Source organism: Aplidium turbinatum, chromosome 15, assembly GCF_918807975.1.
Source record: "Aplidium turbinatum chromosome 15, kaAplTurb1.1, whole genome shotgun sequence".
NCBI classification, from domain to species: domain Eukaryota; kingdom Metazoa; phylum Chordata; class Ascidiacea; order Aplousobranchia; family Polyclinidae; genus Aplidium; species Aplidium turbinatum.
In genome coordinates, this window is record NC_137486.1 from 14258400 (window position 1) to 14276342 (window position 17943).

At 38.5% G+C, this 17943-nt stretch overlaps 1 protein-coding gene across 1 annotated transcript; it reads right to left on the bottom strand.

Moving 5' to 3' along the window:
• Positions 1-1085: 1085 nt before the first annotated feature.
• Positions 1086-13376, bottom strand: LOC145784260 (TBC1 domain family member whacked-like). The gene is made up of 9 exons (XM_082596048.1): positions 13231-13376; positions 12788-12887; positions 12343-12450; positions 11181-11402; positions 7270-7335; positions 6860-7049; positions 6279-6433; positions 5505-5684; positions 1086-4833 (listed from the first exon to the last, which is right to left on the bottom strand). The coding sequence occupies exons 1-9, from the start codon at positions 13374-13376 to the stop codon at positions 4513-4515; spliced, it is 1488 nt and encodes a 495-aa protein (XP_082452174.1). The 3' UTR covers positions 1086-4512.
• Between the last annotated feature and the right edge of the window lie 4567 nt (positions 13377-17943).

Genomic DNA, 17943 nt, shown 5'->3' on the forward strand with positions numbered 1-17943 from the left:
TAGCAAAAAATAAAACAAAAACAGAGAGCACACATGTAGTAATGAATGACAGCCTAATGAAAAGTGTTGTGGATTGAATTTGCCAGTTCCAATATTGATGTGGATGAGCAGTCATAATAATAATAATAGGATGGAGAAAGAAAACCGGACATAAAAGAAACCCATCCTCAGGCAAAAGTGACCCAAAAGTTTCAATGTGACCCAGGAGAGCAGGTGTTGAGCTCTTTCTATGGTTAGACTGCACAGTGCACATCACACAGTAGCCTAAGACGATTGAGTTTATTGTTTCTTGTCCTGGTGGGTAATGGAATGGATGAGCTGGTAGATGATGATGTCCTGATGGTGTTGATGAAGCTCTCATTCCCTTTTGATGAAGTTCTCATAATTGACTTCTCTAAGTAAAACTGGGGACTTTAACATATTGGATTCCGTGTCAAAGACATGAAAATGCGCATACATAGGCCTACTATAACTTTTTTTCAGCCTACATGCATTAATTTGAAATTTTTGTGGTTACTCCATACCTCGGTGTATTTTATACGACCAAAAGAATGCCAAACTCAAAAGGAAAGGCTATTTCCATATTGAGAAAGCCTCAGGCTCCCATCTCAATCGGAATTGTAGCACGCAGTTAGGGTCACAAAGACTGGCCGGTTGCAGTTTTTGGTCGTTGCCAAAATAGCGATTATTTCCTTCAATAAGTTGCACCGAAAAAGCAGACCACCTAGTATACGGTAATTGTTGCTGAAGTAGGCTAACCTGTTCAACCACAGACCTTGAAAAGTTTGGGATAAATATGGTTAATATAAAAAAGCAACTTAGCAATTTTTTCCAAAATTAGTTCACTTTTCCCAACATATAAGCCCGGATATAAGCACAAAGGCAAATGTAGTCCATTGCTCTCACTCAATGCGAGGTCTCTTAGTCATCCGAAACTAGTCCTAATTGCAGTTTAATCTTGCTGTTTATTTATCGAGCCATATTCTAATCAATTTCTATTTTTTCTGGACGGGTTCCCTTTCGCTCAACAAGAACAAACTCTCGGCAAACAAGACTTCAGAAGAACGATACACAACACATCAGCGTCAATCATTATTTTGAGTCTTTAAACGAAATGGTACTACAACATAAAACTAAACGAATGTCGATGCAAATAGATCAAAAGAGCTTCATTTTACTAATATATAATATCTTTTCGCTTGAGCAAACGGATTCCTTGCAGGGTGACATAAAAAGCATCTGAACTGAAATGCGGAAGAACAATGAATAGCAATGCTGCTTGTGCTTACTCCATTGTCTTTTTGCTACATTAATGTGCATACTGTAGATAAGACCTTACATTTTCATTCATTTTACTATCTAAGTTAGGGTATATTGTATACTGAAAAGTAAAATCGAAAAAATGCTGAAATTTACAAAACACCACATATACAGAAACACTCTATAGGCCTACAGAAAAGATCTTTTTGCTATGGCGTCCTCCAATTTCAATAGTAAGTTAAAAGGACGCTGCAGCTGATAATTTTTATCAACTATTATTCAGCTGCTACAATCAAATTCAACTTAAACGCCCGCATCAATATTAAAAAGCAATAAACCATAATTAAGCCTCACAGCCAATAGGGATCCTACGGTAAAATCATTTTCAAGATACTGTAATAACATTTACAGCAGCAGTTCTCGATCTGAGACCTACGGCCCATAAAGAGTCGGTAAAGGCACTGTCTTTGGAAAAAAAAGTTTTAAAAATTGTCACTGTAGAAGTCTAAATCACCTTTAAAAGTTGAGTGGACCCCAAGTTTGATAATTCTTTAAATTCTTGAAAGGAATCCATGCCTAGATAAATATTGAGAACCATTGACTTGAAATGAACAAAAAAAAAAGTTTGTAATGTATGTGAAATTGCGTTTCTGAAAAGTTACTCACTAGTAGGCTATGCAAATAATAAAAATATTGCCTTTGATGTTTCATTATCGACGTGCAATTGCGAAAAAGCACACTATAAAATAACCTTCACTGAATGAAAAATACTCGCATCATGAAAGCGTACTAAAAAATAAATCACAGTAACAAACGAACATCATCAAAAGGAATAAGGAAAGACTGTACAAACTGTACAAGTGTACAACTACAGTAGTACTTCATCTAATAATGAAAACAACGCGATTGAGTTGGTCTATGGCCGGTATGTGCTGCATAAATATAATACCAGTTAAACAATGTCTAACAATGATATAAAGCAACACAGGTCAGTTTCCACGCCAGCAGATAAACAGCCGCAAAACGAGGAAGAGTCAGCAAGACAATGCTGCAATTTCCAGATTAAATTGAAAGACCATTTACATTCGAAATTTCATCAACTTGCACTTTTAATTTCGTGGACAAACCAAAATCTTCTGTAATGCAAAATATACTTGCAATTGTTTGTTGTTGTTTTTTTAATACAAACGTCCGTCAACTTCAAGAAAAACACCTTGCCGTAAACAAGACTCTCTATATGGCCTTTGTAGACCTAGAAAAAGCCTTTGATCGAGTGCCAAGGAAGGTGATCTGGTGGGCCATGCGAAAGCTGAGTGTTGAGGAATGGCTAGTACGGATAGTACAATCAATGTACCTGAATGCTAGGAGCTGTGTGCGTGTTGGGGATGGGCACAGTAACACTTTCAAAGTAGGCGTAGGTGTGCATCAGGGTTCTGTATTGAGCCCACTGCTCTTCATCATTGTCCTGGAGGCCCTGTCACTCGCACTGCGCACAGGCTGCCCTTGGGAGCTGTTGTATGCGGATGACCTTGCCATTATCGACACCTCATTGGAGTCACTAGTTGACAGAATCGCCGCCTGGAAGAAGGGAATGGAAGCAAAGGGCCTAAGAGTGAACATGGGTAAGACCAAAATAATGATCTCTGGCATCAACCAGAACTCCCTAAGAAGATCAGGAAAGCACCCTTGCCCGGTATGCCTAAGTGGAACCGGTAGCAACTCTATCTTCTGCACCAATTGCTCCCACTGGGTCCACAAAAAGTGTAGTGGAATTAAAGGGTCACTCAGACCGGACCCACACTACTCATGCCCACGCTGTCAGGGCACAGCAAGACCAATAGATGGCAGGCCGGTAAGCGAGGTTGAGATTGAAGGTGGCACACTTGACGTGGTAGCTGACTTTTGCTACCTTGGTGATACCATGTCTTCTGGAGGGGGGTGTGAGCATGCGGCTATAACTCGGTGCAAGTCAGCCTGGAAAAAGTTTAGAGAATTTCTCCCTATCCTCACAAGCAAGCAACTTCCTGCTGCAACCAGAGGACAAGTTTACTCCAGTTGTGTGAGGAGTGTCATGCTCTATGGCTCTGAAACGTGGGCTACTTTAGCAAGCACCGTCAAGCGCCTACAACGTAATGACAGAGCGATGGTAAGATGGACCTGCCTGGTCGGGCCTGAGGACAACATCCGGTTTGAGACTCTGCTATCAAAGCTCAAATTAAAAGACATCAGTGAAGTTCTCCAATTAGGCAGACTGAGATGGCTTGGTCACGTTGAGCGCAGCTCAAGCTGGATCTCACAGGTCAGATGTGTCAACATCGCAGCACAGCGGGGTCAAGGTAGACCAAAACTTTCTTGGGAAGAACTTGTAAAACGTGACCTTGTAGCCCTGAACATGGACTCTGCCAACCCAATAAATCGCGAAGTGTGGAGGGGAAGACTTCGTTCTCGACAGACAGACAGGCCACACCCTCGACATGAGGATTAATTCATGGCCTGTATAATCTAAATTGGTTGATGATGATGATGATGAAACGCACAACAAATAAAAATTACTTTCTTGTAACTTGTGATGAAGCTCAGAAATAACGTGCAATTAAAACCATTATGTTTTTAGCATGATGAAGGGCCTCGAAGACCACGATTTATCAAATCCTCATGGAGCTTCGTATGTGTGGTTGAAATAAATACAATGCTCGTTGCGACCAGAGCAGACAAAATTTCAATTCACAGTAAATACACGAAAAAAATATAGATATTCGAGGACTTATATGACAAAATCTCGGCGAACAAGCATGGCGACATGAAAACATACACTCCGGAGAAAAGAATAGAAAAGGAAACCAACGAAAAAGTGCTACATTCGCTTGGGATGGATATTGGATAGCAAGTAAAGGGAATCAGAAAATAAAGCTGCAAAAGTAGAACCAACTTTCTGTTTACGTGATGCGGCTTCAGCATGATGTTTGTATTGAATACAAGATGCTGGTTTAATTCTTTGAATTATCTTGCGCAGATTTTAAATAAAAATACCACATTTCAATTAAAACACCTGTAGAATGCAAACATACGAAATAATTTTGCTGAAACAACAAAACGAGACAATATTGAGAGGACTGTATGTATATAATATTAACAAACTTAAAAACATGTTGCAGGAAAACCTAAATGAGCTTTGGAATTAAAATTAAACATACACACAACCGAAAGCAGCCAAAAGAATTAAGAGTTCGGCAAGAACATGATACGGGTTGTCTACAACTTAACCCCTTTTTGGGCACTGCTTTCAGGAGAAAAGTCGCCTGAGGACGACGCTAAAGATACCTTTGGTTTTTGTGCACCCAATACGGCTTCGCCAAGGTCGCAATAGAAAGTGTTATTAGAAGCAGAAAACTGATCATTGTCTTGTTTGTAGTCAGCACGTTGCACAGATTGTAGCGGCTGGTCAAGCTTCTGTTTGTGGCCATTTTTAGCTGGTGTCGTTTTCTTCAACTTTTTCTCGTTCTTTCTGACGCGTTCTTGCTCAATGGCCTGTTCCATCATTTGGGGAGTGTTGACACTGACAGTGTTCAGTTTCTGCGAACGATTTGCAGATTTTATTTGAAAAGGGCAACGGGTATTTTGACTGTTAGAATTCAAGTTTATTAAAATTTAAACTCAACAATCATCGGTGTCACCAGCTATGGCAACACTAACAACTAATGTTAAAATATGAGTGTATGTAGGGGGGATATACTATAAAGCCACAAGAATGCATGTCCTAAAACGTAATTATTGATCACCGCCTTGAAATGAACATGATATTTGATTTATCAAAGCTCTTTGGTGTCCAGCAAGATATTCCAGTTTTGACAATACCAAAAAAAAGAAAACGTCGCTCTCAGAGAATTAAAGCAACAGCCTAGTACAGTAGGGTGGGCTGAAAAACACTTGTTTTTAATTTCAAATAAGGGGTCTCCAAAAGCTGGTAAATGGACCTAAAGCTCATTTCCCAAACTTTTGGAGAGTGGCTCTCTAACGGCAGTGCCACCCGGCCCAAAAGGTCAAATTGCCATATCTCGAAAACTATTTTAAGCTGAAAGGGTCAAATAAAGCTCAAAAGCAGAAACACAAAGTTTCTATCTGGCACACCTATAAGTAGTACAGCCACAGCGAAGTTCAAAGCAATATTCTAAAAATATATTATACTTTCTTTCCTGTGGAACCCATACTGCTGTTCGACATGCTAAGATAGGCAATATCACTACCTTTTTACATTTCAGAGCAGCAGACGATTCATTGTCTTTATCCCGCTTGTGAGTATGTGTAGGAGTGTATCGATAAACACGCTTCACCTGCTTGGTCTGGGAGTTTTGCTTCTTACGAAGCTTGTATTGATGTTTGTGTTCCCTTTCCAATTCGTCTTCGTCAATTTTCAACTCTATTATCTGGAGAAAAAAATAAACATCGATTTTTTTCAACCTACTTTACTTCTCTGTTCATTTTACTTCAAAGAAGCCAGGTCTTTATCTCGAAACGTCAACCAGTTGTCTGCAGCCACTCCTTCGTTTCTCTCTGTCGTTGGCATCTTCGATTTTCAAAGTTTGTTTTGTCAGGTTATCCCTCACAGTGTCTTCCCATGTTTTCTTTGGTCGTTTTTTTTTTCATTTTTTCCACCACTACCTCATTTCAAACTCGGAGTGTAATATTAAAGTACCGTATTCGGTTAAAATATATTTGATTTTCTGTAGGTAATAGGTATACAAAATCAGTTAATATTTGTTGGAGCCATCTTCCAAAATGTCAAGTGGTCACAAATTGATGACTTCCTTCTGACGGCAGCTTTTTTTGCAGCCACACCCTTTCAATCTATTGCGCACCAGGAACACAGAAGTGTAAGCCTTCGCCCGGCTTTGTCGAGTTTTCAACCAATGATACTGCAGTACACGTTGCGTGAATGCAATACACGAGCAAAGAACGCGATAGTAAGTCGTGATAAAAATTAAAAAAACATACAAGAAACCAACTGCCAATAGACTAACCTGTCTGATTAGGAATTCGGGCCGCATAATTTTCATGTCAAATTTTTTCAAATATTCCAAAGTTTCATAGAGCCCTTGCAACTTTTTTACGATTTCAGATTTTCCCAAGCTTATTTTCAACAGGACAAGACCGCAACCAAAGATCACTTTCACACCTGTTTGCAATAATATAGCTTTGAAAAGTAGTGATTTTATTAACATGAACACAATGATTTAGGGCATTAAAACACAACGTTTTGAAGCAACTTTCAACCCAAGGCATCCAACCACTCGATGAAACTAGTTACGGATACATAATAACCTTCAATCGTTTTTGGCCGTTGCTACTTTAAAAAGCGATTTTTCAGTAAAAACTTTCAGACTTGTTAAAGACTGAAATTATACGCCCAGGAAACAAAAACAAATGCGCTTCACAAGCAGACAGAAACAAGCACTGACTAGCGGCTAGGTAAAATAATGCGCCTGACACAACGTAAATAAACCAAGAGCTGACAAGTGAGTAGGACACATTTTGTTAGGCACCGTATATAACCAAAGCATGACTCAGCAACTACAAGTCTACAACTTTGCCTGCCCCGTACCTTCACAAAAGAATATGTCCCATAAGCGTAACATGGAAGGCCATGGTAATGTACGTGAAAAAATACACATAAACCACTCTGTGCAGTAAAGCATAGGAGAGGCATGATGCTTTTCAAGATGCTTGTACGCGACGGGAGAGACCCGTCTAAGCAACCCTTGCATAACACTTCCATCTACCTGGACTGCTTCCTGAAAAGATCATAAAATTTTCACTGACGCTACAGTGTCTCGTACCACAAAATAAGTTTCAATCAATTACAGTTTAAAAAAGTGAAGAGAGAGAAATAATACGTTTACATTTTACATTACATATTATGTTTTTAGTACTTACAAATAACACGTTTACGTTCGATAACATTTTAGATGCTATAAAATCTGTAGTAATGCGTATTCACTGAGCAGAACTTACCAAGCCGGGACTGTAGTAGCCGGGAATGTAATATTCAAACGTAGCGATCATGCACCAAAATGCTTCCTGAAAACATAAACATGTGATCTGTTAGTAGTTACAATGTAGCATAAGCTTTGTGCAGATTCTATGACAAGAAACATTGCAATCACATATATATATGTCAATATTACTTGGTCGCATGATAGACGATTCCGCACGAAAAGGACAAAATTAGCTTCACCAAAAGTATTCGTCTATCCTTGAACACTAGGGTGGTCCAAAAAAAACTTTTTTTGTAAATGTTAATGTCTCACCCTAAAATATTGTTACCATTGATGAGAAAATGACATATGTGAATTTTCATAAAGATTGGTTGATATTTAGAGGTTGCTACCGGGGTTCAAAGTTTTGTCATTTGCCCCTATTTTAACGCTTCGAGAGGATATGATATGATACGGTAGTAAAAAATACAGTACAGTGCCATGGTATATTGCAAGAAAATATAGTTTAATAATTACTCTATAGTCTGTTTATAAACTCATAATGTGACTGTATTACAAATTATACTAACTGGTCTACATATACTAAATGTGCGACTTTGTATACTTGTGTTTAAAATTCAGAGACTAAATTTGACAATCAATAACACCTTTAGAAGACTGTAAATAAACTACATGTACAAATGTACATGATGTAAACTAATATACATAGTACATACATAGTTATTACTCTCTAAACCCTTGACAGCCTGTTTCACCCTGAAAGGAGGATCATCAAAAGGTCCTTATTCAAATAGAATCTATCTGAATAAGGACCTTCTGATGATCCTCCTTTTGGAGTGAAACAGGCTGTCAAGGGTTTAGATTAGAGAGTAATAACTATATTTGATTTAATTCGCTCTGCTTGACTTTGAGCGCTTTTTGTAGTATTAATAGTTTTTATTGTTTAGTACATACATATAGGAATTATTGCGCGAGGGTCTCTCTACTACAGTCTGGATATCGGTGATCAGCACGCGCAAAAGATATATACTGTTTTTGTTCTTCGTCACATGTGTGTAATATGTTGTATTCCATGATCAACGCCACTCCGCGCTCGTCAATATCATTTACAACCTTCATTTCACTCACAATTGCTCTCGCTCTTTGATACCCGTCATTGGTTTCCCAGTTATCTGGGTCTATCTCCAAAAATGATGAACACAAATTCAGGGCCTAAAAATCGGTTTGTATTTGATGTAACAAAATCTTCAAAACTTTTGTCTGCAATTTCTTTGTGGCCTATTACAGCTTTTTTACTAGGCTCTACTCCTTCGTCACATGTCTTTATTGCAGTTATCATCTTCCGTTTAGTAGCTGATGATACAGAATTATCAAAGAATGCCAACGCGATAAGCTCCTCTCCCAGGTACCACAAATGACACAACATCTTGTTCACTGCGGCCTTCGCCATCTTTAAATGAATATCCTTGTACTGATCGAGTTGTTGAGAAATGTGAGATGGTGCAAGAATCGGCGATGGGGCGACAAACCAAGCTTTCACATACACTTTCACAACAAACGCACAGATATTGTGCAAAGCGACATCCACCCTTTTAGTCAATGTGTACTGTTTTCGGTACATCCCAACTTTGAGTGCATAGATAGTTTTTGCCATCCTCCTGGCACGATGAAGGGCACCAGGACCAGGAGCCATGATTTTGATGCCATGAAAAGGAACTCTACCCAAGAATATGATGGTCAACTCAAGGAGCTCTCTGTAGTCGTCACAATGTTGCTGTATTAACCATTTTCATTAGCGAAGGTTATTATGGCATCTGCTACGTCTGTCACATGCTTTAAAGCCTCGTCGTCAGTTCACGCACATTGTACATCATCTTTTGCAATGAATGACCATTTCATTTGAAAACGCTTGAAGAGTAGAATGTCCGGACCAGTCGAGCGACTCATCGCGCATGAAAATATTGCCTCGAGAACTATCTCGTGAATATGATGACGGCAGGCCAAATACAACAAGTCTTTGGTTTTCAAATAAAATGGTATTTTATTGATTTTGTTACCGTACATCAAATACAAACCGATTTTTAAGGCTCTGAATTTGTGTTCATCGTTTTTGGAGATAGACCCAGATAACTGGGAGACCAATGACGCAAATCAAAGAGAGCGAGCAATTGTGAGTGAAATGAAGATTGTAAATGACATTGACAGGCGCGGAGTGGCGTTGATCATGGAATACAACATATTACACACATGTGACGAAGAACAAAAACAGTATCTTTTGCGTGTCGTTGCCGATCACCGTCAGCGATATCCAGACTGTAGTAGAAAGACCCTCGCGCAATAATTTCTGTGTGTATGTACTATGTATATTAGTTTACATCACGCACATTTGTACATGTAGTTTATTTACTGTCTTCTACAGTTGTTATTGAATGTCCAATTCAGTCTCTGAATTGTAAACACAAGCATACAAAGTCGCAGCGGTGGGATAGCGCTGCGGGTAAGACGCTCGCTTTCCAATTATGCAATCAAGGTTTGACTCCCGGTTTATGCTGGTTGTTGACAAACACCGCCCACCTCTACCCAGGGTGTAATAAATTGGGTGGGCGTAGTTGCTGAAGTAAAAGCGGCCAAGAGAAAGGAACTGGCCACTCTACTCTCGTGAGTGCCGAAGGCTTAGTATAATGAGAACCTTATCTTCTCATCCCCCGATGCTTGTATTCAAGTATGGGACTCACCTTTCCTTTACCTTTTACAAAGTCGCACAATTTTTATATGTAGACCAGTTAGTATAATTTGTAATACAGACACATGAGTTTATAAACAGACTATATATAGAGTATGGTAATAATTAAACTATATTTTTCTTGCAATATACCATGGAACTGTATCATATTTTTTACTACCGTATCATATCTGTATCATATCCTCTCAAAGCGTTAAAATAGGGGTAAACGACAAAACTTTGAACCCCGGTAGCAACCTCTAAATATCAACCAATCTTTATGAAAATTCACATATGTCATTTTCTCATCAATGGTAACAATATTTTAGGGTGAGACATTAACATTTACAAAAAAAGTTTTTTTTGGACCACCCTATTGAACACCATATATAAAATAAAGGTATCCAGCTAGCTAAATTTGGGGTCCACGTCTTTTAGGCGCAGACAGTTAGGCGCCGGTCAAATAGGCGCGCACATTGTGGCGTCTGGATATTTAGGTGCGGAGCACTGTGGCGCCCGTTCATTTAGGTGCTATTCCTGGTAAAGTATGCAGATTGTATCAGCTCAGATTTGGCAAAACCTAGTCGGGGTTTTGACAGAAAACTAAGTTACTCTTCACTCAAGCCTACCAACCGCTTGGTTATAGGCTACGGTATATTTTTTCAGAAACTTGAATAATTTATTGATAAAGCTTTCGCCGACGTAAACCTGGACTAAAAACAAATAAATGCTGAACACGCCCATTAAAAAAACAATATATTTTTCTGTTCAATATAACATTTTGTGTGAAAAGCATTGCTGATTGAAGCAGCTTCACTCTCCCAAGCCATGACATATTTTTCTGTTCAATACAACATTTTGTGTGAAAAGCATTGCCGGATGAAGCATCTTTCACTCAGTGAAGCCATGACTCCCAACAAATAAATGCACGGATTGCACGCGCATTAACAAAACAACATATTTTTCTGTTCAATTTAACATTTTGTGTGAAAAGCATTTCCCTACTAGGAATAGCACCTAAATTAACGGGCGCCACAGTGCTCCGCGCCTAAATATCCAGACGCCACAGTGTGCACGCCTATTTGACCGGCGCCTAACTGCCTGCGTCTAAAAGACTTGCTTCCTAAATTTGTTCTTTTGACATGAACTTAACGTTGAATCAATGTAAAAAATAGTTGCAGTAGCGGGTTATGTAAATTTGGCACCTCCGCAGGCATATGCATAAGAAGGACAGCGGCAACAGGTGCTTGCGCCTGGCAGTATCCATCTTTGGGATTGTAGTTGGCATAAGCGTATAGCACGTCGCGTAAGTCTGTCTGACCGGTGCCGCCTCTTTGTGCGAACATCTCGTGAAACGGGAACTGCCTGTGCAGGTCTTTCTCGATATCTTCAATAACTTGTGGAGCTGCATCCGTATTCAAGCATCTCTGCAAACAAACTGACTTAGGTCTCAATATTAAGTATAAATAAAACCAATTAGTGCTTTTGCCCCATTGCAGGTGGCTTTTGTAGTAACTAGAAATAAACTACAATTAGATGGCGTCAAGATCTACGGCCTTAAAATGCTTTATTCTAACAAATTATGCATTAATATACAAAAATAATTAAATACTGTCAGTTAATAAGTTCAATCTATGTGCTGACATCAACAATGATGATCTTGGCTCTGCACAACAATTTTTTATAAAAATATGATTAATATGGTAAATGACCTAGATACATTATGGGTCTGAACAAACAACAAAAGCTAATAATACTACAAAAAGTGCTCAATGGCAAACAAAAAGCCAATCAGAGCAAATTACATAAAATTTAGTTACATTTCTCTAATACCCTCTACACTACCTTTTTACACCCTTTTTACACCCGGTACAGCCTTTTTCACCCCTGCTTGGAATCATTATTCAAATAGAATGTTCTATTATAGCTTCTATTTTATTTTGAATAAGGACCTTCTGGTGATCTCAAACAAGGGTGAAACAACTGAAACAGGCTGTGACGTAGAGGAAATTAGAGAATAGTAAGTAAATCTGATGTTATGGGTCTGATGTAAAAGCAAAAAAAATCATGATATTTGTCGATGTTTAATATGTCAACAACAACAACAAAAAAAACACTTGCAGAGTTGATTTGTAGAACAGAGCTTGAATAATATGAACATGGCAGAAGGCTTTTCATTGCTTGAAGCTGCAATATTATTGTCAGAATAAAGTCAATCACTTTATTCTTACGACAAGCTTATGCAGAGAGTCAGACGAAAAGCACTGCAGCTTCAAACAATGAAAAACCTAAGTCTTACCATTAAAAAAATAATGCTGTACTTTCAAGGTTTGCTTTTTACATGAGTTATTAGTATAGCAACAATACCTGAAACACATCTTTATTTGGATCTTGTAGTCGCTTGCTGCCACATAGCAACTGCCAAGCTCGACCACGAAGTGAAGACGGTATTCCCTTTCTACATCTCTTTTTAACCTGCAATGGATATGGAAAATATTTCAAGGTGTTAAGTTGTTCAAAATGAACAACTCCAACTGAACAATCTTTCTAGACTGCAAAGTGCCATCTTACAAAAAAAAAATCGCAAAAAAACAAAATGAGTAGTTACAAAAAAAATCAAAAAATCTATATTATATGCACAGTAGTCTTGCTTATTAAGTTCAGTTGAACTTAAATGCACATGCAATGGAATAAAAAGATGAAAAATGGCTCAGCGTCTCAACCCACTGTAGATTTTTCGTTTCTTTCTATTAAGCAACTAAACGTATTGAATGTATAAAAATATACCACACTGAAGAAACTTGTTGAAAACCTGTGGAAATCGTTTGGCCATCCATTTGTCCCAATTATCCAGCATGTTTAGCCATTTCACTTCTCTTTTCCGTATTGTCTGAACAGAGACTTTTTCTGATCTGTGTGTCAAAAAGAAATCTGGTCAAAAATGATTTATTTATACAGTAAACTATTTTAAAACAAATGTATTATATATGTGCATAGTCATTATCATAAATCCTAAAAGTACATTAATAAACACTAAGCAGCTACAATGTTTTGTTCTACTCTAGATTCACAATACATTATTGGCTATTTGTATATGTCGAGAAAGCACTGAAAAAGTAGCCACTTCATCAATCCTAATGTGATTTTAAAAGTTATGTATGAAATGTGAACAGGCTGCAGTGCAATCTATACACGATGCAGACAGAATGAAGTTTACAAAATAAGCATTATTGATAAAGATGAAACCATACAAACTTAGGATCAGTGTACTCTTTTCCACCAGAAAATCCATATTTATCAAACTCCAATTCCGACTTGCTTGTGCTACCTTCATCTTGACTCAAAGAATCTTTGTCAAGTTCAGAAAAGTCACTAACCGTAGGCTTATCAGTAACTGACATTACCTCTAAATAGGCCTAAAAGTTGTGTCACGCACATGGAAAAATAACCTACAACAAAAATTTCAATCACATTGATACAAAAGTATAGAAATTATCAAAGTGGAAATGAAAAAGGCAATGATTCAGTAGGCTCATCTGTTTTGAGTTTAATTACATTAACTTCACTTAGTGGGAATTGTAATCTTAAATTATAATGCTATTTCGACTTCCAAGGTGTGCAGTTGAAAAGATATTTTATGGGCAGTTCTACTCCGACAAGACTTCAATAACAAGTAGAAACTTGACACTGTAAATCTCAGTAACCGGGCATGCATCAAGTGTTTCAAAGCCTCTACATTATACAAGAATGGAAAACTGACAGGATGAAACTCTCAAAGTAGCTTTCACAGTTTGAGAATAAAAAATTCCACAAGCAATCAACATTACAAAAATGCTTGACTTAGCTTTGTCATTGAAAAACGATAAAGTTTTGGACAATGATATCTCACATAATTTCATCAACAATTTAGCATCTGTGCTATACTATTTACACTTTTATTCAGTGTACGGTATCTCCTCTTTATCCTCTATATCAGGGCAGTGTTGTCAGATTGGGCGATTTATCTGCAATTGGGCTACTTTTAGTTGGGCTTGGCGCCAAAAAATGTTGGTTTGCGACTTGCGCTTTTTTGGGCTACTTTTAGTCTCTGATTTGGCGCGAGACGGCGCCTAAATTTGGCAGAATTTTAAGTTGTTTGATAGTGAATTTTGAGTTGGCAGTACTGAATAATTGGTAGAATCCGACCAGCCTTTGAAAATGTGGGTAAAGTTTCGGTTTATTACGGAAAAAATGACGTTATTTTTTTGATTCGGCATGAGGATTGATTTTACTGCTGACCATTAGCAGCTTTGACTGTTGTTACAGCAATGCTGTATTCATTTTCATCCGGGAGAATGGAAGGACTGACTGGCGAGTGGCGAAAGCGAAATTGCACTTGTATCGAATATCGGAAATTATAGGGTAGTTATGATCTTGGTTTAGTACGGTACCGTACCATAATTTTTGAAGCTTTTATTGGTGTCTAAGCTATAAATTAAAGTGGGAAAAATTGAATGTCAGTGGAGAAACTTACTGAATGTAAACTGGTCTTCCTTGTATGATTGAAAAACAATGATAGATTCTTGTATTTTTTGTACCAAGGTGTACGAGTTTAGAAATGCTGCCGGGGAGTATAAATTTAGAGAAGTTGCTCAATTGGCACTAACAATGTAGCCTATACCAATCAGCAATGCATTACGGTAGTTGAGCGAGCCTTTTCGAGAGTTTCTGCAATCAAAACCAAACTGCGAAATCGTATCGGACTTCAACTTTTGTCAGCGATTGTGAGGATCAGAACTTTGCTGCAACAATTGGAAAAATGCTGTTTGATCCCCGGTCATCAATGCGGAAGCATGACAGCTCTATATATGAAAATGAAGCTTCAGCAGTTGATGATAGAATTTTGTTGGGTGTTGGTTCTTGGTAGTTCATCTGAGTTGACGGGCTTATGCTATGCATTAGCATCTACTATGGAACCATTTGTATCTTGAATTTGAAAATAGGAATTTGTATGAAGTTTGTATAGCATTGGCTCGTCTAAGTTTTTTTCTATTGAACATTGCTTGATTCAATATTGAACATTGTACTTATTGTATGTTGTATTAATGTATGTATTTTGTATCTACACAATCAGCATGATGGACAAAGATGTTGCTTTGCCCATGACTTTTGGGGGCGTGCCCAAAAACCCCGCTAGAAAGCCTGCGCCTTCGTTGCTCAACCGTCGACGTCGCGACGGCAAATTGGGCTACTTTTAAGTTGCTTTGGCGCATTTTTGGGCTCTTTTTTTAAAAAAAATCTGGCAACACTGTATCAGGGCTTCCCAAACTTTTTTGCTCGAGATCCCTTTTAAACTCTTAAAATTTTCCGCGACCCTTTACGGTTAAAATGATAAACAGTGCAAAAGATAACCTACATTTGTGATATTGATGAAAAGGTTTAATTCGAATGAAAACTAAAAACAAGCTAACATTACTCAATGACTGTTACTTTACAGTTTACACGCAGCCTACTGGAAACAAAACAAAGAACCAAACACATTTATTCAGATGGATATGAGTGTGATGGATGCGACCATTTTTTGCTACAAAGCAAGTCCAGCCGTGGCTCAATTGGCTAATGCTGGTTCCAAGGCGGTTTCAACGTTGCTTAGTTTTGATGATGTCTGTTCATCAACGTTAAAAACGCTGACTCGCACAAATTGTTGTCGTGGGCTCCAGCTCGTTTCCGAGCACTGGTTTTATTTTTTGGAGGCCTAGACTACAGTGGAAAAGACGTGGGAAAAAATCACATTGCATGGAGAGTTGGGACTTGGGAACGTGGTTGTATTAGCCTTTTTTCTAATGTTTTATTTTTTCTGAACCTTTTGTATCCTGCTTTTTTTGTTGAAAAATTCCGTGCCTTCCCATGTTCTCTCCTTCCAGATTGACTTATCACTAGCAAGTTGTTCCCACTATTCTAGAATCTAGATCAGTGTTTGCTGGGTTGAGGGAGACTTTAACTGATTTTTGTAATTGCGTCATTGGTGAGACGATCCTCTCAACGAGTACCTAGCATTTGCCTCAGTTTCCTCTGCTGGAAATTTTCAAGACAAATACGTCAAAACAAGCGACAGGAGTGCGGTTAGGCTTACTGCTGAATCAGGTCATAGTAGATATTCCGCTCTAACGTTAAGCCAAAACATGTAAAGGTTTTTTGCATAAAATTTATAAATTTGCACAAAATTTAAACTTTAAGTCTGAAGATAGATCAGTCATTTCTTTTTGAGAGAAGTGCTCGGTTAGCTACTTTGTTTTTGCGTTGCAAAAAGGTTTTGAATTCAATATTGTTTGTTTGTTTATCTTTATCCTGCATTGCGGGAAAGCGGACTTGAGCGCTATGCATAGGTGTACGCCTTCCGACGTACACCTGACCCACGCTGCAGCCGACTGCAATGTCTGTTTCCGGTTGTCTACTCTACTTATGACTTAAATTTGGTACTACCCATTACTCGAAATCGATCACTGGGTAGAGGCAATTATCGTAAAGTTTCTTGCCCAGAGAAACAACAGCAAGGTGCGGGTGACTGGAGTTGAACATGCAGACTCTTGACTGCGAGCCCAACGCGCTAACCACTCGGCCACTGCTGCCGGCATTGTCCAATTCTAGAAAAAAATACTTTTGAAACTGTCAACAGATTTGACAAAAGTTTAGATTTCACATCATTTTGTTAACCAAAAATTCAGTAAATGAGAACATTTCAAATGAATCATTTTCAACTTCTTGTTTCCAAACGCTTAATGTGTTGATGAACGCTTTCATTTTAAATTTCAATGTAAAACAAACGTAAAAACATAGATGTTTTCTCTATGGAGGGACAAATTCAGTTTGTTCAGTTTTTTAAGAAAATCTGGTAAATAGCTTAATTTCAAGAACCAGATGTCATTGCGAAAATGGTGGGCAAAATCTGCATTTTTCGTTAGAAAAATCAAGACTTCAATTTTCAACACTAATAACCTTTTTAGCTTCAACTTTTGAAAACCATCTTACTTCACATTGCCATAGAAGGGTTTTGAATTTCGATTCCGTTTTACTATACCAATTTGCGAAAATACGCGTAGGCCTACTAGGGTGCGTTACTCTCAACGTGTTTGGTTACAGTTAATAACTTGCACAGAAGTGTTAATATGCAGTACTTTAAGTAAAATTGGCATACTCTCTGCGACCCCTGCAGTTCGTTACGCAACCCCTTGCGGGGTCGTGACCCCCAGTTTGGGAAGCCCTGCTCTATATGACACTAGCCTACTCATGACTTGGCCAAAATGGTAGCCAGATGTAAGTAAAAATTCATCCAAAAATATCCATACAAAAAATATCGACTGACACACAAATAAAGCTACCTGCTCTGTAGCAGTTTTAAACTGACATTCTTTTGCGCGTTATGCAGACATTCATACCACTAGGTCATGCAGTCAATTTTTGCATGATGTCTAAAAAGGTCTCCTATCTTTTCAAGTCTTCTTTGAGGTCTTCTTTTTTAGCTTTCCTCATTCGCTCCAGCCCCCAACTTCCCCAAAGTTTCAAGTACTATTTTTTTTAACACTATGTTGCCTTGCCTTGATATGGTAAATACTAGAACCTGACTTGGCCATTATGCTAGTAGGGTGCCAGATGTTTCGTCCCTGAGATCTTCCGTCCCGACGTTTCGGCCCTACAGACATCGGCTACTTTGGGGGAAAGTGCGAGATTGAGAGTGAAAAAACACCGCCGAAAGATCTCAGGAACGAAACATCTGACAAGCGTGTGAGATTGAGAGTGGCAAAACACCGCAACCGAAACGAAGTTTTATTCGAAGTCAGCATATAAGCCTAAGTTAGTTGTAGCTGTATTTTAGACTGTAGCTAACCCGAGCGACCGCACGAACGCCCCGACCACTCGACGGTGGCGGTGCCTTTGTCATATCATGACAAGACGAATCGCAGACCAGAAGGCAGACTCAACGAATCGCAG

Excerpts from the sequence above, each read along its gene's own strand:
- LOC145784260 (XM_082596048.1), bottom strand. The coding sequence starts at position 13,376 with ATGTCAGTTACTGATAAGCCTACGGTTAGTGACTTTTCTGAACTTGAC. Across the intron at positions 12,451-12,787 it reads TGGCCAAACGATTTCCACAG|GTTAAAAAGAGATGTAGAAA; the intron begins GTTTTCAACAAG and ends TATCCATTGCAG. Across the intron at positions 7,050-7,269 it reads GCTACTACAGTCCCGGCTTG|GAAGCAGTCCAGGTAGATGG; the intron begins GTAAGTTCTGCT and ends TGATCTTTTCAG.